The sequence below is a fragment of the Eschrichtius robustus genome, chromosome 3, assembly GCF_028021215.1.
Source record: "Eschrichtius robustus isolate mEscRob2 chromosome 3, mEscRob2.pri, whole genome shotgun sequence".
In the NCBI taxonomy this organism is placed as follows: Eukaryota; Metazoa; Chordata; class Mammalia; order Artiodactyla; family Eschrichtiidae; genus Eschrichtius; species Eschrichtius robustus.
In genome coordinates, this window is record NC_090826.1 from 15,074,408 (window position 1) to 15,101,589 (window position 27,182).

A 27,182-nucleotide genomic window follows, 5' to 3' on the forward strand; every position below is an offset into this window, starting at 1 on the left:
CATCAGGGACAGATAGAGTACAGGACGTCAACCTGGGTCTAAGTGTCCTCCTGCAAACTAAACCCTCAGGACGATTCTCTCACCCAGTATTATCTGGCCAAGGTGAAGGACGGCTCTTGACATGGCTCTTTCATTCACCATCAATGCTGTAATTTCCCTGCTGAGCCCAAGTAAAATTGGTATAGACAGCAATTGGTATACCAGCTGACCAGGTTTCCACAGAAGTAGCTACACACACATCCCTGCAACAGTGACGAGCGAGTCACAGAGAAGCGACACAGCTACAGGAAAACACTTCAGTTGCCATAAGAACAAAATAGCCTGTGAAACGCCAAGAAGACTCTACCGAGAAAAATTTGCCCATCTCTTACTTCTATTCTTGGTCTACTTCTAAAATACAGTAATAACTAAATTGGCAAACTAAATTTAAACGCAGCCGGGCACACTGTCGTGCTCAGTGGGAAAGCGGCATCAGCCTCTGCAGCTGACCAGGTTAGGGGCCTGATCCTACCCACGGCTTCTGCCCACCCACTTCCGCATTTGCTCAACCAAAACTCTCCAACCAAGAAAAACAAGCCACACCGCACTTCCCAGGCTGCGTCTTGCGGTGCTACCTGACAGGATCGCTGAGAGTTAAATGAGGCCACGCAAGGAAAACGCTTAGCACAGCACGCCGTGTCCAAAGTGCAGGACGTGGGCTGACGGCAACAATTCCACATCAAATCCAAGCCCTCCTGCCGACTTCCAAGGATACCTCCTACCCATCCAACTTTATATTCCATCATTTCCCAACAGAGACTGTTTCTCTGACTCACATTTCACACGACCATCCAATGTTTGAGCCAATGTTTAAAAATTAGGATCTTTCATCTAAAACTCCAAATGTATGTACGGCACCTCCAGAAAAATCTGAGAACAAGCCACAGAGAATCAGACCCCACAGGGCAAGAAGTGACAGGAGCAAAGGGCCTGCCGGCCAGACCTCTTCTTTACATCAAGGCCACTTCAGCCATCTACGTCACCCCCCCAGGGCTCTGGGTGTGGCATCCCCCCACCCCGCCCCCGCCCCCGATTCCGAGCATTTGGTGGGTTCGCTCGCATCACAATTCAGCATTCTGTTCTTTAACAGTCATCTAAAATGGCTGGGCAGATAGCTTCAGTGCTTCCATCACAAGCACCTGTAGCTGGCTTTCTCATCAGGGCTATTTACCTTGAGAAACCTCCTCCGCCTCATTTCCTGAATTATTACATGGAAAAGCAAGCAAGTTCACAACTCCATCCACAGGCTCACTCTGTTCACAGAGCTGCCTCTCACTGGGAGTCTGTGTCTCTATAAATACACAAATAGTTGCACCGTGGACCTTGCAGACTGCTGCGGAGAGTCTTATCTGTGAATGACATGAGTCTCCTGCAGTAACGTTTTCCCCTAGTGAAACTGTTTTGAATGATTACAACGAAACTAAATGTATCACACTACAGCATATGAACAAGTTTTCAAGCTACTATTTTAAAAGATATCTAGTTGATGGTTGAGCAATGGTTGGCAATTGATAATTACATCCAAGAAGATGGGGGACACAGTGAAAAGGACAGAGGACGACCTGGGAGGGCTCAGGTTCCAACCCGGAGCCAGAACTCACCGGCCAAATGATCTACTAACTCGGCTGGCTCTTGGGGCCTGATTTTATTTTACTTCTTTTCATCATTTACCATAGCTTTATAGGTGTTTTTGAATACTCTGAACATTTTCAAATAACATTATGGTACCAGTTAATCTCTGGCATCATTTTGAGACCAATCATTCCACATATATGCATGAATAAACAAATAAATATTTTAAAAAATAGATGTGATGAGCTCTTAAAAAGCCCACTTTTGTGTTTTATGCCATTTCAAGATAGAAGTGAAGCCACCAAAGCATTTGAGAGGCTAGATTTTTGTACTGCTTTGGCTAGAGAAACTTCCACAATGGCAAAGAGACTAGGTAAAGCCTGGAACCAGGCCCTGCTGAACACCTGCTGGATATGTGTGGCCTCTTCTTCCCTAGGCCTAAAGGTAAGCTTCTAAAAGTGAAAAGAAGGCAGCTGGGGGAAAGGGACAGGTAGTATCAACTTCAGAGCTCCTATCTTGGGCTTGATTTACATAGGTGGCACTGAAAGAATGACAATCAGAGGAAACCCTTCTCCTCTCTGGAGGAATCTCATGACCCAGTGGTGGTGTCTAGTTGGAAACAGAGGAGGTTTCTTGTGTGATCTGAATTGTGTGTGGAAAAGGGTACACAAAAGCAATCTAGTACGAGCCCCAGCCCCCAAATAAAACCATACGAACAAGGCACATACCAGGTCTATCAGGTCGCTGAGGTTTTTCTCGATTTGCTGTGGAGGCAGGCGCCTCATCAAGTCCAAGGCACAGTCCAGCTGCTGATCACTCTGTCAAAGGAGAAACAGGAGTGTCTGAGTCATTTTGCCAGTAGAAACACCAAAAACCCCCTTTTCAAAAGCATTTCACCAGCTGCAACTTGCCCAGGTACCCTGAGACCAAAGAGGTCTGCAGTGGGCCCTCTGGCACGGCTCCTGGGGGGAGACTAGCCAGTCCCTCCCGGATGGCAGTGTCTGTCTCAAGTGGAGGCATCCAAAAAACAGTCAAGCATGTGGAAGTGGGCTGGAGAGTTTGGAAAGCTGCCTTGCTCAGTCCACGTCTCAAAGCCTCACCAACTTCCTTCAGCAGCTCTCCAGACCAGCAGATGTATTAACTCCCAAGTGGTTCTGCAGTGAGCAGGCTCGAGGAGCAGGTTAGGCACTGTTCTTTGCTGTAACCTGGACATGAACGTCAGGAAATGTCACCTGGCCAGGTTCCTTGATGAGCTCCAAGCCAGGGACAAAGCCAGGCAAAGAACAAGCGGCAAGATGTGCACAAACGTTTAAGTGCTTCAGTCATTCTACTGAGGCTGGGCCCATCTTCCCAGGTGCCAGGCCCGGGCAAAACAGACCAAGACCTAAAACACCTACAGTCGAGAGCTCACTCTCGCTGGCAAAGTGAACAACAAATGCGTACATCGGGGTCAGTGCTGCCGCAGGGGCCCGGGAGGATAAAGACTGCTCTCGTTCTCACAATGATCTCTTCATTTAATATTCATGCTGCAGATGTTTAGTGAGAGCCATCACGTGCCAGTCACCATAAACATGCAATAAGTAATGGAGAGAGGAAGGAAGGCACTGAGTGAGGGTGAGACCGGTAGAGAGTCTGGTAGGGTGCAAAGTATTGATTCAGTGTACAGTGGGCTGTAACACAGAAGGAAGGCCAGAGGCTCAAGAGGAGCAACCACAAATAAGGTGGGAAAGGTGGGCCCAGGAAAATGATGAAGACCACTGCATGCAACGCTAAGAAGTGCAAGTAAGGCAGGTGGAGCCCCCAACACAACCAACCAGAGGCACTATCTGATTTGTATCCTGAATCTGCTCTGCTCAGACCAATCTCAGGACTTTTGAAAGCCCTAAATCTCCTCCTTAATCTCCGCTTAAGAATCTTTATAAAGTACACAAGGTAATCCTGGAAATGCCACATTTGGCGGTAATGAAATATAACCTCTGAATCCAACCATCTGCACTTCAAGGTACATCAACCACAAACAGGCTGTGGGACGCAAGGACCCACTTTGTATACACCAGAGACGTTAACACATAACACATAAGTTAACTGGAAGCAGTTTCACTCCCAGGTAATCGATGTGGCGTATACAGCAGGCTGTTTTTGAAAAAGAAAACAAAAACAAAAGACCTGTCCCCTGCTCGAGATGGTTATCAGTGACAATTTATTCTGGGACGCACAACAAACTGGCTATACCCTGCAAAGAAACACACACACACTCCAGAAACCTTACAGCACTTGTTTTGCTTAGTGAAACATTCTAGCAACCAGGTATTCCCTACTTGTGCCGTGCCTTCTATGCCAGCCAAGGCCACGGGGACATGGGTCTGGCCAGCTGACATGGGAAGACATTTTAACACCACTTCTAGGGTCAAGAACGCAGATAAACTGATTTGACACTAAAGAGACTTATATTCAGTGCTCTGTTCTGCCATTCATTAACTTAGGACCTTGGGCAAATTTCTTAACCTCCAGGAACCTCTATTTATCCTGTGACACCGAATAAAGAAAACCACATTTAAAATGGAGTCAGGAGGCCAGAAGGGGGAGCTCTCGAGCACCAGCACTAGGCATCAGTTACACACCCCAACAGGAAGAGAGGGACCTTGTATTGCCAGCAGGAGGAAAGAAGATTTCTCCTTGTCCAGCAGCGAGCCCAGCCAATGGGAAGCCATCACCACCCTGAACTCTTGCCTTCCTCTGATGGACATTCCTTCTAAGCAACCCCCCCCCACCCCAACTTCGTTTTTCTCTGTAAAGTAATGTTCCTCTCCTTTGTTTTCTGGACTTGCCTATATAGTCTTTGCTATTCCGTCCCTGAATTGCAATTCTCTGCAATTCCTGAATAAATCCATTTTACTGGTAAAATAACTGGCTGTTTTATTTTTAAGGTCAATAATCCATAAAATGGGGATAGTGTCTACTTCATAGGGTTGTTGGAATGATTTGATTAATACCTGTGAATTGTTTAATACGCAGCAGTATGCATTTAACTGGGAGTGTTTTCTGTGTATGTGTGCAAACATGTGTTTTAATTTTTAAAATGTAAGTATTTTATAACATTTGCCCCACTCGACCCAACCCAGAAATCTTTCCTGTTGCTCTCATCTGGAGCTAGGTATTCAAACTCCGTAAACAGCTATGTGCTCCCTTGGCCGAGCAAGAAGAGAAAACCCTAAATGATTCAAGTCAAACTACTTAAAAGGTGTAAACTAATGGGCCAGAGACCTTAACAAACATCTCACCAAAGAAGATATACAGATGGCAAATAAGCATATGAAAAGACACTCAACATCACGTCACGAGAGAAATACAAATTAAAATGAGGTGCCATTACACATCTATTAGAATGAATGAAATCCAGAATTCTGTTAACGCCAAAAGCTGAAAAGCAGGTGGTGCAACAGTAACTCTGGTGGGATGCAAAATGGCACAGCCACTTCCAAAGACGGTTTGGCAGTTTCTTACAAAACTAAGCATACTCCTCACACAATCCAGCAATCACGCTCCTTGGTGTTTACCCAGAGTAGCTGAAAACTAATGTCCAGGAACTTCCCTGGTGGCCAGTGGCTAAGACTCCACGCTCCCCATGCAGGGCACCTGGGTTCGATCCCTGGTCAGGGAACTAGATCCCACATGCCGTAACTAAGAGTTCGCATGCCGCAATTAAGACCCGGTGCAGAGGAAGGAAGGATGGAAGGGAGGGACGGAGGGAGGAAGGAGGAAAACTAATGTCCACACAAAAACCTGCCCACAACAGTTTATGGCAGCTTTATTCATAACTGCCAAAACTTGGAAACAGTCAAGATGCCTTCAGTAGGTGAATGGATAAAGACACTGTGGTGCACCCAGACAAGGGAATGTTATCAAACCATGAAAAGATGTGGAGGAAACTTAAATGTCTACCACTAAGTGAAAGAAGCCAATCTGAAAAGGCTACATACTCTATATGAGTCCAGCTATATGACATTCTGGAAAAGACAAAACTATAGAGACAGTAACAAAATCAGTGGTTGCCAGGGGATGGAAGGGAGAGAGGGATGAGAGTAGGCACAGCACAGAGGATTTTTAGGGCAGTGAAACTACACTATATAATACTATATATAATGGTGGGTATGTGTCATTTTAAATTTGTCCAAACCCATAGAATGTACAACACCAAGAGCGAACCCTAATGAAAACTATGGGTTTTGAGTGATTATGACATGTCAGTGTAGATTCATCAATTGTAACTCTCGTAGGGGACGCTGATAGTGGGAGAGACTGTGCATGTGTGGGGGGCACAGAGTATATGGGAAATCTCTGTACCTTCTGCTCAATTTTGCTTTGAACCTAAAACTGCTTTTAAAAAAATCAAGTCATTTTTCTTTTTTTCAAAGGTGTGAATTAGTGTTTCTCAACTGGGATCGATTTTGCCCTCCCCACCAACCCGCAGGAACATGTGGAATGTATGGGGACGTTTTCGGTTGTCATCGCTGTCTGGAAAGGCAGCTACTGGCATCTAACGGGTAGGGGCCAGGGATGCTTCAAAACATCTGCGATGTATAGGACAGACCCCAACAACCTGGCCCCAAATGTCAGCAGAGCCAAGCTGGAGAAACCTTGGTTTAAAAGGATTGTTTTGGGGACTACAGACTCCCAGACTCTGGTCAAAGATAAGGCCCCAAAAAACGGCACAGAACATTTTACATACAGTTCTAACTCACAGACTACCTGTAACCCTAAAAACAGCTGGTCTTTGGAAACTGTCTCAACTGGATATTAACAATACTCCTGAGAACTAGAAAAAAATTTTAGATATAAGCCTAGCTACACTGAATCTTTAATCCAGAACACAGTGGGATGTTCAGAAGGGATTAACTAGAAACTGAGTGTAGTGTATTATCTAGGAAAAGGAAAGTCATAACTTGTCCAGAGAAGGTCAACATGAGAAGACACTATTTTAACCCTTCCAAGAAGCCTGTTCACATGCCCCCAACCCCAATACGCTGACCACAGCCGCACCCCCCAAGGGTGCTGGTAGCATGAAGGCTTCCTTCTGGACAGTCCTCTGACTGGATTGAGTTGAAAGCACTAAAATACTACTGCAAAATGGTCTAACTTGTATTTTGCATTAATCCTAACAATCTTAATAGGAAATATTCACTACAAATTTCTAAGGCTAAGGATGTCTAACTAGCATTAAATTAGAAAATGACTAAAAGCTTCCCATAAGCCAAGCAACATGGGAAAGCTTAATGACAGCTTGTTAACTGGAGCCCTTGGCTTGGGGGGCGTGTGTGTGGGGGGGGTCATCCCAAATCCTGAGGGTCCCAAACGGGAAATAGCACAAGAGAATGAAGAAAACATGGATGGTCCACAGCTACGTACAACAACATGAATGGCCCCAGAAACAGAATGATGGTGGGGGAGGGGAAGCAAGTCCACGGGGACTACCTAGGATGCTCAAAACCCAGCAATACTGAACTGTTATTTAGATACACACACACACACACACACATACACACACACACACGCACGCACACTGTGTGTGTGTATGTCTGTATTTTAAACCAATATAGCAAGGCTTTCTTTCTTATTAGCCAAGACGAGAGAATGTTACCTACAAAATTCAGAAGAGTGAGAAGAATAGTTATAAGGGAAGAAGCCACTAGGGGAAGACGAAAGTTGATATTCATCTAAGTCTTGCACAGAATAATGGATTCAAGGATGTTCATAATATCATGATGCTTAAACTTACATATATGTTAATATGTTCCTTTATAGTTATCAAGGATCTAAATATTTTTGAGTTGATATTTGTGTATTGTGTAAGACTGGGGTCCAGTTTCATTCTTTTGCATGTGGCTGTCCAATTTTCCCAACACCATTTACTGAAGAGACTATCCTTTCCCCATTGTATATTCTTGGCTCCTCTGTCATAAATTAATTGATCATATATGCATGGGTTTATTTCTGAGCTCTCTGTTTCACTGTCACGGTTTCACTTCACTTAATATTTTTTAAAGGTAATAGAAAAAAATACAAACAAGAGCAAACAAGGACAGAAATTGGGAATTAGGAGCTCGGAGTCCAAAGTTTGCCCTGCCACTGGATGTCTGTGCGAGCTAGTCTGCTCACTTAACCTCATGGTCTGGGATTTGGGGGAGAGGGCCTCTAAGACTCCTTCTAGCGGGCTGTGCACTGTATCCCAGTCTCTGCGCAGATGCACCCACCACACCCACCTTGCCCTTCAACGGCCCCCTGCAGGCCAACAACTAGGTTTCAATTCAACAACCAAGCCTTGAGTGCCGGCCATGGGCCCCGCCCTGAAGCAGGCCCAGTGAATGAAACCTAGTCCTGACCCTCAAGGAACCATCCACAAAAGAGCATATCATGTGAGGCATATGATCATATGAGGCAAGTGTGATGTCTAGCGCAACGGGACATAGAAGCTACAGAGATGAGGCATAGCTCACAATACACTGATGTACACTTTTTCATGTATCAATTATATTCCTAGGATTTCCCGGCTTTCCATGATTTTGTATACTGTCACCTCATGACCAAGGGCTCTCCATGTGATGGCTCCTTTGAAACCCTAACTGATCCTAGACACTTCCCTCATAAAACGAGCTTTCCCAGTTCCACCTTCCATGGGTGGCGTTTTCCAAGTTGAAAGGTAAATAGTAAAAGAATGATGTACTTCCCTGGTGGTCCAGTGGTTAAGAATCCACCTCCCAATGTAGGGGACGAGGGTTCAATCCCTGGTCGGGGAACTAAGACCCCACATGCCGCGGGGCAACTAAGCCGTCGCGCCACAACTACTGAGCTCGCGTGCCTCAACTAGAGAGCTCGCATGCTGCAACTACTGAGCCCATCCGCTCTGGAGCTCACACGCCACAACCAGGGAGAAGCCCGCACACCGCAACGAAGAGCCCGGGCACTGCAACAAAGGATCCCACCTGCCGCAACTAAGACCCAAATGAAGACAAATAAATAAATAAATAACATTCAGGGGGGAAAAAAAAAAAAGAATGACCATTTCACTTCACTCTCCATAATTCTCTGCCCATTCAATTAGTCATTCAATAATTATTTGAGGGTTTCCTAGGTAACAAGCACTGTTTTTGACGCTGAATGGTTAACATAACGAAGTCCCTGTCTCCAGGAACTTATGGTGTAGTCAAAATCTATACAGAAAAAGACAGAAGATGAATCCTTGTTAGGATGTCAGAATATGGAGGGGACAGTGCCCCTGCTTTAAGCTGGTGAGGCTTCAAGGTGTCGGTTTAGATTTTTGGTTGTGTTTTTTCAGAATATAAACTGAGCTGGGGAATGTTTCACTTTCTGCTCTTTTTTCACATGACTGGAAGAAACACACAAACTGCTTAAAAATCACCTTACAACAAGTAAAACAACTGTTAATACAGACTACAACAACTTTTCAGAATAAGAAGTCAAATAAAACACTACAGCTTAAAAAAATCTACTAAGGAATTTTCAGACACTGGGTAGTGTTGCCAGCAATTTGCATAACTGTGAAACTTGGCCTACTCAATGAACTAAAAAGGCAGAGACTAATTTGAAAATCATCACCAAACAACAGCTATTCAGTCCCCAGGTGGGGATGCAGAGAACAGGACATGTCCCAAACTGCAATAAACTCAAAAAAGCTTAATACAATAAACACACCTATCCACAAAAATGAAAAACGTTTTGCAAAGGTACATATGAGTGGTGCAGGGAACCGCAAAAGATGCCTCAGAAGAGGGGGTACACGCACCGGTTATCCCGGGCTGGGCAGGGGTGCCCCGGGCAGACACGGAGGCAGCAGGCGCACTGAGACGAGGAGAGGCCAGGAGAGCCGAGGCCAGGAGAGCCGAGGCGCGCTTGGAGGAAGGCAACGCAGTGGGGTGTGGCCCTGGTCCAGGGCCCACAGCAAGGCTGCGTTACAGCCAAACCCCCCCTCAGAGGGCAGTGGTGTCCTCAGCAGGCTCCGGGCTCCACAGAGCTCCCAGGCCTGGGGACAGAACCTCGCTGCTCCCAGTCGTCTTGCATTTGTCGACTTTATAGGTACAGCTTGTTTGGCCTGTAAAACTTTAAAATGTGCTTCTCCAGAAGGGATTAGGAGCCCCGGAAGATTTTTCCACAGAGGACTGAGAGGAATACTGTCCTGTCTTAGAAGGTGAAGCGGATTACGGTTTCCAAAACCGGCCTTAGCAAGCTCTCCCACCCCCTCGCCCCGTTACAATGTGACTCTGTCATTCCTCCACTGCGAGGTGGAGTCCGCGTCCCCATCCCCTCCCCTTGGAATGGGGAGAGTCTTGTGACTGCTCTTATCAACACAGAATAGCAGGATTGACCTCTGTCACTCCTGAGCCAGAAAAGAGCACCGTCTTCCAGCTTTCGTGGTGAACACCCACGCCTGCAGGCCCCAAGCGGTGATGTAAACAGCACAACAACTGCCCTGAGGCAGCCTTGCTGTAAGGAAGAGCAACAGGTGGAAAAGCCACAGGAAGAGACCCTGTGACTCTCAAGAGATCCGCCCGGCCAGCCCCATGCTCCAGGCCCCCACTGCTCCAGCCTCAGCTGTCTGACTGCAACAGCATGGGACCCCAGGCCAGAACCGCCCAGCCAAGGCTCTCCTGAGTTTTTGGCCCCCAAAACCACTGGAGATGCATAATGTGAGGATTACTGTTATCTTCAGTCACTAGGTTTTGGAGTGACTTTGTTAGACGCAATAGTAACAGATAGAGAAGGATGCCTCTGGTGACTGTGGGGAGGCAGTCTGAGCAGAGATGGGACTGGGGGCAAGAGGGTCAGCAGAGGGGCCGCCACAGCAACCAGGGCTCTCTGGCTGTAGGGCTGGAGAGGAAGGGAGGGTCAAAGACTTTAAGAGGCAGGACAGACAAGTCAAGGGTACCGACTAGAAACGAGAAGTCTGAGATGACTAAGTTTTCCAGTGGGGACCACCTGCTAGAAGATGATGCCGCAGCCTCACTGGTGTGTGTATGTCTGTGTGTGCCCTTTTAAAATAGTGTTTGTAATTTCAGGGACAAGCAGTAACTCGAAACTGCTAGGCTTTCCGAGCATAAGTCTTACGTGGCCTGCTCTAGTGACTGGCTGAGGCAGATCAGTCCTTTTCTAAATAAATAAATAAATAAATGTATTTACTTATTTATATTTTTGGCTGCGTTGGGTCTTCATCGCTGTGCATGGGCTTTCTCTAGCTGCGGCGAGCCGGGGCTACTCTTTGTTGCGGTACGTGGGCTTCTCATTGCGGTGGCTTCTCTTGTTGCAGAGCACGGGCTCTAGGCACACAGACTCTAGAGCGCAGGCTCAGTAGTTGTGGCGCACGGGCTTAGTTGCTCCGTGGCATGTGGGATCTTCCCGGACCAGGGATCAATCCCGTGTCCTGTGCATTGGCAGGCAGATTCTTAACCACTGCGCCACCAGGGAAGTCCCCAGATCATTACTTAATAGCATCTGTCTAAACATAAACAACCAACCAAAGCTTCAAGGCCTTCACAGTTTGTTCTTAAATTCATCAAGACCTTCACTCGTTTACACTCCCAAGAGGCTTAGAAAATACTTCACAGACAACACAAAGGTAATCTTCACTGGAGCCCAGGCTGATTTATCACAAATTTATCGAGTCTAATCTAACCATGGTTTGTCTTGTATAATCTGTGACCCAACAAGCAACTTTGTTTAAGAGTTGAATCTGTTTTCTGCCATGTGGCTCAGGAAAAATTTGTGCTGGCGGCTATTTGGGAAAGATTCACAGGCCAGCCCAGCCAACCACTCATTTGTAGGTCACTCTGGAAAACTGCACAGTTTGGATTAATAAAAAGAAAAGTGTTTCTCCCACTGACTGAGGGCCCTCTGGTTGAATCTTCTGGAAGGGACACAGAGATGACAGCAGCACATGGAGGCTGATGGCTCACCAAACACAAACACAAGCGTTCCCTTTGCATGACTTTCCTTCCCATGGGAAAATCCAAAACCCTATACCAAGTTAATCAAAACCACAGTGAAAGCCCATTTGGCAGATCAAGCCTCCTTCTACCTTTTGGGGTCCATTGTATATCATCACAGCTGGGCCAAGGTCATCTTCAACATAAAATTAACCATTTCAAGGTGAATTAATTCAGTGCCTTGGGTCAATATGGTTTTGAGCACTGTGAAAACAATCACTTTACCAGTCTCTGCTTTAAAAAAAAATTCTGCCAGGGGAGTTCCCTGGCTGTCCAGTGGTTAGAACTCAGCATTTTCACTGCCACGGGCCCTGCTTCAATCCCTGGTTGGGGAACTAAGATCCTGCAAGCTGCATGGCATGGCCAAAAAAAAAAAAGAAAGAAAGAACAGAAAACCAAGTTGTTGACACAATAAAATTCTGGGTCAAAAAAAAAAAAATCTGCCAGATCACAGAAATTTAGGTCCGGATATACTTTTCAAGTTTATCTAAGCCCTGCCCCATCATCTTACAGACAGCTAATGAGGTTCAGAGAAAGCTGTGCAGGGTCACACAGTCAGTGGCAGAATCAGCACCTGACTCTGTATCACGATGAGAGGTTGCTACTACACCCCTGCCATCTTTCCACTTGATTCAGTCAACTGCTGGGTGACGGGGAGGCACTGGGCACACAGAGCTGAACTACTGAGGCGTGGTCCCTGCCCTCCAGGAGCTCGTGACCCGGGGAAGAAGACAGCCAGAAAAAAGATGCGAGAAAGAAGGACTGCACCCTCCTACTCTATATTTAGAGCTATCCCATTATCACAGAGGCACGGGGCACTCCTCCCAGGGACCTTTTCCAGATAAGCAAAGCACAGCTGGCCCTCTGTCTCCAGGGATGCGAAACCCTCAGATACAGAGGGCCGACTGTAATCATTGTTCTATGACATTTTATATAAGGTACTTGAGCGTCCTTGGATTTTGGTCTCTGCAGAGGGTCCTGGAACCAATCCCCCGTGGATATACTGAGGCACAAATGTACCAACTTTCTATTAATCCTAAAAGATGGGACTCCCTCTTAAATGTATTATAAGGTCCATGTTTTTACACAGAGGACAATGCAATGAACACACTCATACCACTTTTCACTGGCCAAGGACACCGTTAGGAGTGCCCATTCCTGGAACATGGCCCTGTGTCTGCGTTTTAAATTTTTCTACCTCTTGGACAGGCCATCAGCTACACTCCCTCATCTAATCTGCTATGGGTTAGGAAATCAGAAGCCTATTTGTTACAAACAAAAAGAAACAAACAAAAAAACAGGGGAAAACCCCCAACTTTGAGAGAAGGAATAAATCACAGATTCATAAATTGGGGTCCAGAGTCATAGTCCCACGGTTTGTGAGCACCTTGACAGTGTAGGGGTAGGGGTAGGGGTGTGTGTGTGTGTGTGTGTGTGTGTGTGTGTGTGTGTGTGTGTGTGCGCGTGCGTGTGTGTGTGTGTGTGTGTGTGTGTGTGTGTGTGTGTTTCAAGGTTAAGGGCCCACAGCTTTCGTCCTTTTCTCAAAGAAGTCTAAGCCTGTAAAGGCACAGATGTGATCTAATAATCAAAATTCCTATTCTTCCACTTAACCTGCAGGGTGGGAGTAAGCAAGTCATCCCTTAATTCCCTGGAGCGTCAGTTTTTCAAACCTTAAAACATGGGCCTAACAACGCTCCACCCTGCGGGGCCGCTGGGAATGAGGTGACGTGTGTGGCGCAGCATCTGACCCTGGAGGGCGTCCCCACAGTCCGTCCTCTACAAGCGCTAGGAACTCTCCCAGGATGTGAAGCACATGGCGTATCTGCTAGGACTTTAACATAATAGTTTTTGGGTGCTCAAGGGCCCTTTCCTCCCTGATTTTTTGCTCATTTGACACAAGTTTTCCATTTAGGCTGCCAGGAGTCTCTAGAAAGGCAGGCGGAGTGTTACTTCAGTTTCCAAGTCATTAAGCACCAGCAAAGGAGAGCAGATGCCACAACTCTCCCCCACTCACAGCCACCGCGCCCTGTTTACAAGGAGTGCACAGCTCCCCTACAACCCGAGTGGGAGAAGGGACAGAACTCCTGGGCAGAAAACCAGGTACGAGCTGACCAAAGTCCACATTCACCCACAAAGGATCTTCTGCCCTCTGTTTCTCTGTTCTGTACTATCCTCTCCTTGTTCGGCCTTCTTTCCAAAGTCCTCTGACCCATCTCTCTAGTCCGGAATGACACCGAGAAATATTCCCGCCATTTCGCCTTCTCCCTAGTTGCTGGTGTTCCCAAGCCCAGCTGAGGCCATCAGAAACATAAAATTGGGACAGTGCTAGCAGAGACCCCAAAATTACCTCGACTCCCTATCCAGCAATGAGAATTTCCAAAATATATTTATTCTGGAGCAAAACTTAGCAACCTACATTCAGGCTCCGTGTCAAATACTACAACAGCCATCCGCTGATTTTTCCCTTACACGTCCCTTCAGGGAGTGGAGGATCCAAAATGAATCACTCAGGAGGTGGAGCTCTATCTCTGCCAGGGGCTGAGGACGCTGAGGACGAAAAAGGTCTCAGATAACCGATTCAATGTTTACATTCCCCAAATCTGTAACTGCAGAACCGGGAATGGCTTCTCTGCAGGGACAAAGTTTACCTGGTGAGTTTGGTGGAATGGCGAAAACTCTCAACGAGGAGTTAGCCAACTGGGGTCCCGAAGGAGGCACAACGGTGCAAGCACATTCTAACCGCTCAAGCAGTCACTGCTCGGAGCAAGGTGAGCAGTGTATTTTGGGGTCTTCTACCTCCCCTGGAAGCAGAGAGATGCCCCTTCCCTCCGGCATCCTCCACCTCTATCCAGCCCCGCCAGTACCTCAGAAAGCTTGCTGACCCGTTCTACGCATGGCAACTCGGTTCCCAATCAGCACCCAACCTGAAGGCAAGTGCCGCCTGCTCTTTATGACTCTGCCATACAAAGCAGCGGTGATGAGTCTACCCGGGGAAACACCCCAGGTCAGATGACAGCTGACACATCCACGGCTCCGGATGGGATGGACCTCCGTCTGCCAGATTTCTCACGCACTCTTCCTGGCTCTGCTAACAGGCCAGCTGGGTGAACTGGAGCATTGTATCTTGGGTGTGCCTCCCTCTACCTCTCCAGATTTTAAAACAGAATCACAGAAATGTTAAGCTAAAGGGGATCTCAGAAACCATCTAATCGGCAACTTTAAAAAAAAATTTGTTTGTTTGTTTGTTTATTTATTTATTTATTTTGGCTGCGTTGGGTCTTCATTGCTGCGTGAGGGCTTTCTCTAGTTGCAGCGAGCAGGGGCTGCTCTTCGTTGCGGTGCACGGGCTCTAGGCACACGGGCTTCAGTAGTTGCAGCGTGTGGGCTCAGTAGTTGTGGCTCGTGGGCTTAGTCGCTCCGCGGCATGTGCGATCTTCCCGGACCAGGGCTCAAACCCGTGTCCCCTGCATTGGCAGGCGGATTCTTAACCACTGCGCCACCAGGGAAATCCTCTTTTTTTTTTTTTTTCCTTTAATGAGGAAAACTGAGGCCCAGACTTATCCATAACTAATTAAAACTTACCATATAACTAAACAGCAAATGAGCCAGGACCAGAAAATGAATCTCTTCATTACACAGTTTAGCACTTTCCATCTGCTTACAGTTTAACTGTAAGTCAAAAGTGAAGAATGGGACTGGATTTACTTTTTAAAAAAATACAGTTTAAAATAAAACTGCATATTATTAGAATTAACAATGGCATCATTAAGAGTACTTACACAGTTGACCCGTGAACGACATGGGTTTGAACTGTGTGAGTCCACTTACACACAGATTTTTTTCAATAAATACATATTTTGTACTGTAAGTGTATTTCTTTTCCTTATGATTTTCTTTTCTCTAGCTTAATTTCTGGGCCGACTGTGGACCAGACACTGCATGTGTGGCTTTTGGGAAAGCATCACAACAGCTCCTTGAGATGGGCACTATTATCCCAGCTTTACAGATAAATAAACCAAGGCTCAGAAGGTTAAGTGACTTGTCCTAGATCCTGGGCACTGAATAACAGAGAAGGACACAGAACAAAACATGTTTTGCTTCCTGTGACCAAACAATCTCTAGAGAATGTTAACCAACCCAAACTAAAAGAAAATTAATTTCAAATGACTTGGAGAACAACTTGCTAGCTCACAAAACCAGACAGGGGCAGGAAGTCTCTTCTTCCAGGCTGGGCAAATTATGGACAGTTCTACCTCCTACCAAATTCTGAAATCTCCTGTCCCCCTGCATTACAGACTCTATTCTCACAAACACTATCACTGATGGGTGGGTTTCTCAAAAACGGTAGAGGCTTTTTCAGAGAGTTTCTCTGGTTGATGGTTTCCTGGACCCCTTCAGAAGATCTGCAAGGTGCCATTACCTATTGTCTGATCATCGATGTTTCACAGATGTCTACAGCTGCTGCCTCTGCAGGACCCTGGCTGGTTTCATGTAACAAGAGACTAATCCCTCCACTTTGTCAACTGGTAGTTAGACACAGAAGTAGGGGAGATCCTGAGACGTCTTCAATGGATGCCATGCGTGCTGTCCACTTCTACCTCAAAGGCACAAGAAATTCAAGAAGCCTTTAACCAAAGTCAAAGATGGTTAAAGCAGAGTGCCCCTATATTCCAAAGAAGAGTTAAAGAATTTTCTTTTTTTTGGAAAAAACATCATCCGCATGTTCATTGACGAAGGCTGAGAAAAGCATACTCCCTTTCTCAGAGCAGAAGCAGCCAATTCACGTAAACCTTCCCCCAAGCTGATTTATAAGATGGCCTGGATGAAATCCGTAACATTTGGCCATGGGTTTCCGCCAATAACACGATGCACATGGCTTCCAGAGGTGTTGGGGAGAGCCTGGGTCCAAACGGCAAACAGCACAAATGGACAAGTCATGATGGGAAAGCAGCAAGATTTAAGGGATTTGGAGGAGACAAAGCCTCCGTCAACCTAAGTATTTCATCTACAAGAGGGCAGTGCTGCCTTTTAACTTATATCCAAAGGGAGGTTTGAGGAAAAGAAGAACACAGTGTTGACGCGTCAACCAAAGCAGCTGGCCCCTTTCCTCCCTGGGTTCCTGAGCTCTTATTTCAGATGCCAGTGTGAATCAACGTGGAAACCCCCCGAATCCCTGCCTGCCCTACCCAGCTCCAGGGCAGCTCCTTCTTACAGGGCCACACTCTACACCATCAACCACGGGCACAGCACATCACAGTACAAGGGAATCCCTGCAACAATGCTGGGCCCTCTGGCACCTCCAAATACATCCCCAAAGCTTTCACAGCTTTTGGTGACAGTGAAGGACAATGCAACATTTTACCAGTCTGTGCTAAATTTGTAAATTTAACCTAAGACCTGTTACAAAACTTCCAGGTGTCAGGACCCACCAGGCAGGGAGATGCCTAAAAGCGAGGTCCTTCCGGCTTTGATATCTAAGACCTAAGACAGACACCCTTGCTGGGCTGTGAGTGGCAAAACGGACCTTGGAAGTCAGACAGACAAGGGTTTAAATCCTTCACTGCCACCTCCTAGCAATGGAGGTCTGGAAAAGTCCTTCACTTTCCAGAGCCTCATTTCCCTCATCTGTTAAATGAAACTAACAATAATACCTATCTTGCAGCGTTGTTTTGAGGACAATATCATAAAGTATGTGTGAAGAAACCAGTAGTTTCTAAAACATATTAAGTGCTCAATTAAACAATAGGTGCTATCACCATCCTCTTCCACAGAGTTTAGTTTCAGAGGGCACAGGACTCTAACATTCCCACATGGCATTAAAACACACACACACACGCACACACCTCACCCCCCACTTCTGTGGTTAACGTTACCTGAAGGCATGCAAGTGGGTAGCCATGGAACAAGAGCCTGAGAAATCAAACTGGACACGGCCACCCCTTTTTCACTCTTTTGGGCCAGAGGAAACCGATCATTATGAGTGAAAACACCATTCTTCTCTCAACAGACAAGTTTCCTTAGAGAACATCTTGCCAACAAGACATTTTTCACAAGCTCAAAACCTTCTTTCCCTCCATCCTTAACTAAACGTTGAGTGCTACGTCTCAAGAAAGTTGGTGGCTGAGTAAGGAGCTTAAAGTCCTTCAGTGAGCAAAAATAATTAAAGAAAGGGAAGCAACAAGTTCCAATCCCAAGCTATCTTTCTGAAAACCAGAGACTAAGCTCAAGCACTGCACAGCACTATGAGGACCACCTTTCCCTCCACCGTCCAAAGCAGGCCCTGCAGCAACACTACGACCACTGCCAACAACGCCTGTCGCTGGGCGGTTACTCCATGGCAGGCTCAGACTTAAGGGCTCAGAACGCATTAATAAAAACAATAGCTAAAACGTATTAAATCACTGCTCTAAGTGCTTTATATGCCACTGTCTCACCTCATCTTACAAACAGTCCCAGGAGGTAAGTCCTAGTGTTATTCTCAGATGCGGAAACTGCAACACGGTGAGGTTCCACAGGTAATGGCAGTGGGGCTGGGCTTCAAAGGCAGGTCTGACCCCAAAGCCTACCCTGTACTGCCGGCAGCCAGGCCACCTGCTGCCACCATGCTCCCTTCTTGTCCTAAGGATCACAGAAGCCACCTCTTTGTTTTCAAGGCTCCAAAAGAAGAGGAACTTAACGTCCACTTTTGCACAGCTGAGCAGCAAGGGAGGGACAGCTCTCTAGTTAACAGTACAGGTTTGGGAGAGAGGTCTGCATTCAAATCCTGACTCTGCCAGGTTCTAGCAGTGTGACCCTGGACAAGTGACTAAACTCTTCTGAGCCTCAGGTCTCCCCATCTGTAAAACAAGGGTAATTAAATAGCACATGCTTCATAGTGTTATTTTAAAGATCAAGTGGGGTTCATGCTCACAGAGCACTTAGCACGTACCTGGTGACATATACATTTTACATGTTAAGTCAAAAGGGAAGAGGAAGGGGAAAAAGGTAGAAGGATATAACCTAAAATTTCAAAATAAAGGCTTCTCTGGCCTTCTGCCAAACTCTAGAAAACAATGCTGGGCTGTGTGCATCCAGGCACGGCACCAGCAAGTTCTTGGGCCCACAGAGCCTGACGGGTTGGTGGTTTGATCAAAGGAGGGCTAGACCAGGCTCGGTGATTTGGGCTGAGTCTATTTCCACATGCCCGTCTACAGAGCCGAAGTTCAAGGATGGCTTACAATTCTTTATGAATCTCAACACTCAATTCCTCAGAATAGTGTTTTCCTGTTCCATAGGAGATAAAACTGTACCTCATCCAGATATAGAAATCCACTGACTGACTGCTTTCATTAAAAGCAGTCCTGGGACTTCCCTGGTGGCGCAGTGGTTAGGAATCCGCCTGCCAACGCAGGGGACACAGGTTCAAGCCCTGGTCCGGGAAGATCCCATATGCTGTGGAGCGACTAAGCCCATGCGCCACAACTACTGAGCCTGCACTCTAGAGCCCGCAAGCCACAACTACTGAAGCCCATGTGCCTAGAGCCCGCGCACTGCAGCAAGAGAAGCCACCACAATGAGAAGCCCGCACACCGCAACGAAGAGTAGCCCCCGCTCGCCGCAACTAAAGAAAGTCTGTGCACAGCAACAAAGACCCAACGCAGCCAAAAATAAATAAATAAATAAATTTAGAAAGCAGTCTTGTAATTTGGAACCTTCACTGAGTAAGGTCTTCCATGAATATAAGAAATATCACTCTGCCTCAGGCCAGAGGCCCTTCTCAATGTGTTCTGAGGGCAGGATGGGGAGAAATTTGAGGACAAGGTGCTGGACGACTCAAGGGCGGGGATATTATTACCCTAATCACCTCCAGCTCGGACACTCCTCACCTACAGAGGAAAACTGCAGTCAGCACCACGCAGCACGCCACTGAGCCCCAGGAGACATGCTTTCCTAAATAAGTTTTTGAGTGGGATGCTTGCTGGTGTCCAATAAAGGAAATAAATGGTAACGTCAATTACTTCCTGTCTCTCCATCACAGGAATAAATAGACTGCAAAGTCAGCCGGCCTAAGACGCTCACACCCCTTCTGCACAGTCTGAAAGGCTTGATATGAAATGGAGAATCTGCAACTGGAAAAGCGATTTAGAAACAAAACACAATGGGCAGTGAAACTCATCCCCGGTCCGGTCACAGCAAGACACCCTCCTAGGTTTCCAAAGCTAGGAAGGCATTCTCCCCGTGTTCCCACCAGCCCAGGGGAAACCCAATAAACTGTTTACCAGGGACCTCAGCAAAGTAAGCCTCAACTCCGCAGCGGGAGAGCTTCATGACACAAAGAGAAAACATCTTTGCTGTACTTTGCCAATTTTCTTATACTTAGCTCATAAGTTCTGTGACCAAAACGAATGGGAGGCACCATAGGAGAGCTTAGAAAAGTAAAGGGGGCTGTTTTGTTGGCTCTTGCCTCTAACATGAAGGTAGAAATCAATTCACTTTCCCCTCTAACCCTTGAATCCCAGGAGAACGCCAGTGGTTGGATGGCCTACAAATGCTCAGCTTTCCGGCTGTGCCCCAGACAGGGATCCACCCATCCAAGTATTGTTCTTACCTCCCACCTCCTCCTACATCAGGGGAGGGGACCCGGCACATGGTTCCGAGGTCAAGCTCCTCACTTCAAGGATCGTGGGAATGCTTACGGAAACACTTGTTCCAGCTCTGCCAGCTGGATTGCTGCTCCTTAAGAGCCTGGAAAGCTAGGGAATGCAGGACGAGACGCAGGAGGAAGGGGAGTGCAGGGAGGCAGATGTCACCCGTTATCATAAAACAACTAGAAACGATCAAATTGTGCACACTTTACATATGTGCGGCTGAGAGTGCTTCAGTGAGACCTCAGGAAAGGTGGGGAGAAAAGAAAAGAAACAAGAGAGCCGGCCACTCTTCCTCCACCTCAAAAGTGCACTGCTGCCCAACAGCTCAGGGAATGCAGGTTTTAATGAGAAAATTCGATCAGGAAGGAAACTTATGGAAACCCAGAGCATGCTGAGTGAAAGAGGAGGTTTTTCCCAAGGCCTCAGCACCGAGGTGCTCTGGGAGATGATCCCAGAGGCTTCCCGCACCCTCCGCGGAATCCGGGGCCCCGTCCAAGCTTCCACGCAGAACTAGAACCCAGACCAGATCTGCCCTACCTCTTCCGTTTTCCTGTGCGGCTTCCCTAGTGAGCCTCAGCACAGGAGCAAGGGGGCCGGGGAGAGCCCAGGATAGGATCTCAGCTCTCAGACACACTGAGCTGTTCAAAGAAGTCAGTACACAGACAGGTCCCCACCAGAGGCTGACAGGCCCTGAGCAGCCTTCAAGGTCACCGGCAAGGGCTGCCCACCCTCCTGCTGGCTTCCCTTGTAACCAACGGCAGGCCGCTGGTCAGTGCTGGGATGTCCTGTGATGGGGGAAAATGGCTTAGCTGATTCTCATAGGAAGATTAAATCCAGAGCAAGGGGGCAGGGGTAGGAATCCATTTCCAATCAGTGATGGAAAACAGATTTCCTCATCGGCCAGGATTCTTCCTTGCAGGATGTAAAAATCAGTGGGTTCCACCCAAGACCACAGAAGTCCAAGGAGGTACGGAGTGTGGTGGCACACGCTGGAAGAGGCGAGCCCATCAGAGAGACAGGAAACAACATGCCCCTTGGAAGGTATTCCCAAAGCTCCCATAGTGGAAAGGTGAGATAAAGTACAAAACCACCCCCTTCACATAAATGTTCTACAGAAATAAAAGTTTTAAAACCACCTTAACTACCACCTCCTTCCTGTAGAACATAAGCATGCACATTCGCGTTAATATGGGAAAAGATGGTATCAACTAGTAAAGTCTTTGAGTTAAAGGTCTTTTGTTCTAAAAGAATCCAGAATTTCAGAGTGTTAGTGACCACTTCCCCCTTAGGAAATCCCTAAAGGACTGGGTCTTTTAGCCTCTGCTTGATCGTCACCAGAGGGGGAAAACTCCCCACATTCCAGGGCAGCCTGTTTCCACACGGCACTGGACGAACATCTGCAACTCACCCACTGTCCATCCTTCTGTCCTCTAGGGCCATCCAAAGATGTACAAGTTCTTGGCCAAGCAACATCCCTTCAGATCCCTGAAGCAAATCATCACATCCTTCCTCACCTCCTGGCCACACACTCCTGGTTCTGCCTGTGCCCTGCGTGTGACACAGTTCTGGGACCCCTCACCATCGGGTGTCCCTGGGGTTAATTCCACTGACTCGCTGAGTGTTTTACCGCATGCCACTCATCTTAGATCTTATTCCTGTTAGATTCAGCCCCTGGAGTTTGTTGGTGTTTTTTTTTTTGTTTTTGTTTTTTTTTTGATGGAATCAAGGTCCTAACATCTAGTACTTCAGCAGTTTCTCCAGCTGCCGTTACACCCTCTGCCCAGGCATAAGAAGGCAGGACAGGGCCGGAGCGTGAGCAGGCAGGGGTGGCTACCCAACTTTCCAACAGCTGAGGGAAAACACACACACACTTTACTGTCACACCCAACAAACTGCTTAGAAAGTACTTCGAGGTATAATCATTCAGAAAACACTTTAATACAAGATTCATTTGTAATGCATATTTGTTAGAAATGATGCTGGGAAAGGTGATGTAACAACAATTTGCTCTCTTACGCAGATCAAGCGTTTCTCCTGAAATGCAACCCTGGCAGCTCAGTCCAACCTTTCCTCACAGAGAAAGGGTAAATCTCGGTCTAGCCTAAGGCCGACTGCTCTGGATGGCAACCACTGGATCCGAAGCCACGCTGCTGGGACGTGTGGACTGTACCCCAGTGAACGAGGTAAGGAGGGAAAGTCTGCAGACACCCAAGCTGAGGCCCCCCCAGGCAGAGTGACTCAGAATCAGTGTCTGGATAGCCGTCACTGCATCCAGCGCTACTCATTTACTCCAGTTCATCCTTAAGACAGACTGTTACGTTAAAACCACGTTTCCGAAGAATAATGAAATTAGAAAATACACAGAATATAATAATACTCAGGGCTGAAAACTCTAAAAGAGTGAATCCCAGTTAGTTTGTTGTGCATTTCTTGGCTGTGCACTTGTGCTAAGCCTGGGGTCTACCCCTTCGCTGCCTTCAGAGGGTGGGGACACGTGGCACATTGGTGGCCTCAGCATACCAGGAGTTCATCTGCTTGAGGACTTTCCTTAGAAGTGGAGTGAGTGCAGGAGGTGTACTTGGGAGCACTACAGTTTTCTCTGGGACTCAGCTTTGTTACCCGCCCAGCTCAGGGAGAGAAGGGTTTCAAGGCAGAAACAGAAGGCCCTGTTGGCCCAGTGGGAGTGGGGTACAGCACATCAATTTAACGTCACCCCCTGGGCACCGACCACGGATATAAAGAACGAGCCACTGATGGAGGGTGGTGATGGGCGTGCTCAACCCTGCTGTACAACTGGCACCCAGTGTGTCACCAACTCACTCAAACGGCACAGGACCACATCAGACCCTCCCCAGGCTCCAAAGAGGCAGAGGCAACGATGGTTCTGGGCGGGGGGTGGCCAGAGCAGAAGGTACAGACAGCCGCAGCCCTGAGGCATCCACAGGGCCCCTTCAGAATCGTCACTATGGGTGTCTCCAGATGGTGGCATTATAGAGAGTTTCATACACCTTTAAGCTCTGTCTGTGATTTCCAATTGTAATGGGCAGGCGTTACTTTTTAATCATAAAAAGGGCTAAAAAGTATATAAACTGACAATTTTCAAAAAACAAAAGCCCGTGATCACTCTGGTCGATGAAACCTTGGTACAGTGTGTAGGAGAATTCTGTTCTCAGAATGGAGAGGCCCAGACTGCTCATTAAAATAAAACTAGACGATCTGATTCAAACTAATTTAAGCTGGGAGAGGGTGGAGTGGGTGGGTATAGATGAAACAAGACTGGCCATGGCAACAGGTAAACGGGGTTCATTATATTATGTGCTTGAAATTTTCCATAATAAAAAGTTTTTAAAAAATTCAAATCGGGCACCCCTCCCTTGCGTGAAGTCCCAGGTGCCATCTAAGCCAGGCTCTTGCAGGCTTCAAGGCCTGTTTTGAGTCTAATGGTTGCCGGACATTAGGCAACCGCCTCTCGCTTGCACTTGGTCCAGAGAAGCCCTCCTAAAGGATGAGCAAAAGGAAACCCTAGATGAAACTTTGCAACAGAACAGGTGCTTCAAGGACCGAAAACACAAAGCATCCTCAAAAATCACCAAAACCCCTTCAACTTGGAAAGCTGTGTTTTCACAGGTTTCCTGTAAAGATGCCACCAGACACTCCAGAATCTGCAACTCTGGTTTGTTTTCAGGAAAGTTCCATTGCTTCTGGCTTTAGTTTGGCCACCATAAAAATACAGCTCCTTCATGCTGGGGTAACTAACTCTACACCAACTGCACTAAAAGAAGGCTTCGTTATTTGCATTCACCCACCCCATCAGTGTTCAGATGGGTGAACACGTAGACGTCTAGCAGTGGTTTGATTTCATACCTTCCCCCTCCCAAACACTTAAAAATAATAATTATACCCTCCTATACAATGAGCATGTCTTACTTTTATCAAAGAGATTTTTAAAAATCCATTCCTCATTTTAAAATAAACAAGATATTGTATAACAGAACCACACAACCATCGCCCAACTCAGGGCCCAGCTGTGAGAGACAGAAGGTTACCCACAGGTCGGGACTTCCCTGGTGGCGCAGTGGATAAGACTCTGCTCTCCCAATGCAGGGGGCCCAGGTTCGTTCCCTGGGCAGGGAACTAGATCCCACATGCATGCCGCAACTAAGAGTTCTCATGCTGCAACTAAGGAACCTGTCTGCTGCAACTAAGGAGCCCGCCTGCCGCAACTAAGACCCAGTGCAACCAAATAAATACATATTAAAAAAAAAAAAAAAAAAAGTTACCCAGGTCAATTTCTGGTCCATGGCTGCCTTTAAAACCTTCGTGAGCCAAAAATTCAAGTAATAATTTTGATGTGAATATGAGTGCCTCCAGTGTGCCCAGCACTTCACAAATGAGGAAACTGAAGTGCAGAGAGGCTAGGTCACCTGACCAAGACCACACAGTGGATGCGTGGTGGCCAGAGTGTTGGGTGTGCACCAGACACGGTGTTCCTCGTCAAGGAAGACACCAAACCTCCAAGGCAGCTCATGCTTCTTACCCTCTGTGAGGCCAGAGGGGAGGTGATGAAAGTTACAGACCCTCTCCCCAGAGAAATGCACACACATACAAAAGTTTGAATAAGATATCTGGTGGATTCACAGATCCCTCTCATGCCCCAAACATCCCAGGTTTAAAACCTCTGTTCAGATTCTGAAGCACTTCTGCGAGCAAGGGGGTGGGGGGGGATAGGGGGTGGGGAATGTATACTGGCCTCGACCTCCCCCTCCTTTAGTTGTGTGTCCCCTGAGGCTGCCCCTTCTGGGTTTTGTTATTGTTGTTGTTGTTGTTTTGTTTTTTGGATCTTAGTTCCCCGACCAGGGATTGAACCCGGGCCCTTGGCAGTGAAAGTGCAGAATCCTAACCACTGGACCCCCAGGGAATTCCCGCCCCTTCTGTGTCCGTGCTGCCATCTCCCCACCCCTTGGCAACTCTGGCTTGAATCTGATCAAAAATCTCTTTGGACCCTCTTAAAACAACCAAAACATTTTCTCACCCATATAAGTACACAAACTTTGCTGAAAACCAAGGATCAACAAAAAAGGACTATTTACAGAAAACACAGCGTGCCTAAACACTGTCCAGACTGCAAGATTTTGTTGAGATAAAGGACATCCTGGCTTCTAAGGGCACCGTCATCTTCAGGAGCCCTGGTTTGGCTCTTCACTCATCTTCCTGCCACTTCCGCCCTGTATTGCAACCTGACATAAAGGAGCCATCTCCAGGAAATCCTGGGGTCAAAGTAAGTCATTTCAAGGAGTAGAAATTCAGAGAAGAATTCTACAAAGTGATTTTGCAAAAACAGTTCCAAACTGGGAGAAAAGAATTTTTCTTCAGGTACAAACCCCCTGGCCCAGAATTCTGCAGAGGTCTTACACAAAGCTTTTACAAAGACATTCATTTCAGCACTGTTTATAGTAGCAAAAAGTGAAAACAACCTTAATGCCCAGTGTAAGTAAACTATGGTACAACCATTAAGATGAACCACTTAAAGGGACTTCCCTGGCCGTCCAGTGGTTAAGACTCCGCACTTCCACTGCAGGGGGCACAGGTTCCATCCCTGGTCAGGGAACTAAGATCCTGCATGCCATGCAAAGCAGCTAAAAAAAAAAAAAAAAGGCGAACCACTTAAAATCATTAACAGGAAGTTTGCAAAGGTGTTTTAAGTTAGGTGGGGAAAAGACTTCTGTGATGCCAATGAGAAAAATCAGGATGCAAAATTTTAAATATGAAAGCTATATTTTAAAAATATGCTCAGAGAAGACTGAAAAAGAAAAACACAAGAAAGTAAAAGTGGTTTTATCCATGAGAGGGGGAATTTTAAGTGACTGTTATCTTTTCATCCTCTTTATACTTTTTGGCATTTTCCACAAATGAAACATACACCTTTTCCCCCCGACTGTAAATATAATACTGGCTTGCTGTAAAAAATTCAAGCATTACAGAACATAAAAAGTCCTCCTATAATCCCACCACCTAGAGGTAATTACTCCCCAAAGGTAACTACTAATGATAATTTGGCTTCTGCTCTTCCAGATGTTTTCCAACAAGCATTATTTTTACAATCAAATAATTTCCTTAAAAAAAACCCCCCAAAACCAAAAAACCACAATCCAGGGCTTCCCTCGTGGCGCAGTGGTTAAAAATCCGCCTGCCAATACAGGGGACACGGGTTCGATCCCTGGTCCGGGAAGATCCCACATGCCATGGAGCACCTAAGCCCGTGCGCCACAACTACTGAGCCTGCGCTCTAGAGCCCACGAGCCACAACTACTGAGCCCATGTGCCACAACTACTGAGCCCACGAGCCACAACTACTGAGCCCACGAGCCACAACTACTGAAGCCCGCGCACCTAGAACCCGTGCTCCACAACTAGAGAAGCCACCGCAATGAGAAGCCCGCGCACCGCAGCGAAGATCTAACGCAGCCAAAAATAAATAAATAAAACAATTAAAAAAAAAAAAAAATCCATGTGACGCCATATGTATCAAGTGTCCAGAAAGAAAGATTTGTGGTTGCAGGGGTGGGAACCGGGAGTAACCGCACATGGGTGTGAGGGATCTTTTTGGGGCGATAAAGATGTTGTCAAACTAGATTGTGGGGATGGCTCCACAACTCTAAATTTACTAAAAAAATTCACAAAATTGAATCACATACTTAAAAACAGGGAGTTTTATGATATGTTAAGTCACACCTCTATAAAGCAGTTGGAAAAAAAAAACCGAACACCACACACAGCGGCAGGTCTGGAGGAGCGGGCAGTGCTGGCTGCCCCATCTCCGCCCGCGGCTCTGTGCCCTGTTTCTCTCAAGAGCACATGGCAAGACCATGTGGTAGGAAGAGAGGAAGCTGGCAGCCTCTCAGAATCACTGGACAAACAGCCTACATGGAGAGGCTCAGCAGATAATGGG

General features: G+C 46.9%; 1 protein-coding gene across 2 annotated transcripts in view; it reads right to left on the reverse strand.

Annotated features, from left to right (window-relative positions):
- The window catches only part of CAPZB (capping actin protein of muscle Z-line subunit beta), a 136,556-nt gene that overhangs the window by 71,372 nt on the left and 38,002 nt on the right, over positions 1-27,182 (reverse strand). For both annotated transcript variants that reach the window (XM_068539048.1, XM_068539047.1), the window contains exon 2: positions 2,340-2,429. In XM_068539048.1, the coding sequence (XP_068395149.1) occupies positions 2,340-2,429 (90 nt within the window). The remainder of the gene's footprint in view (positions 1-2,339; positions 2,430-27,182) is intronic.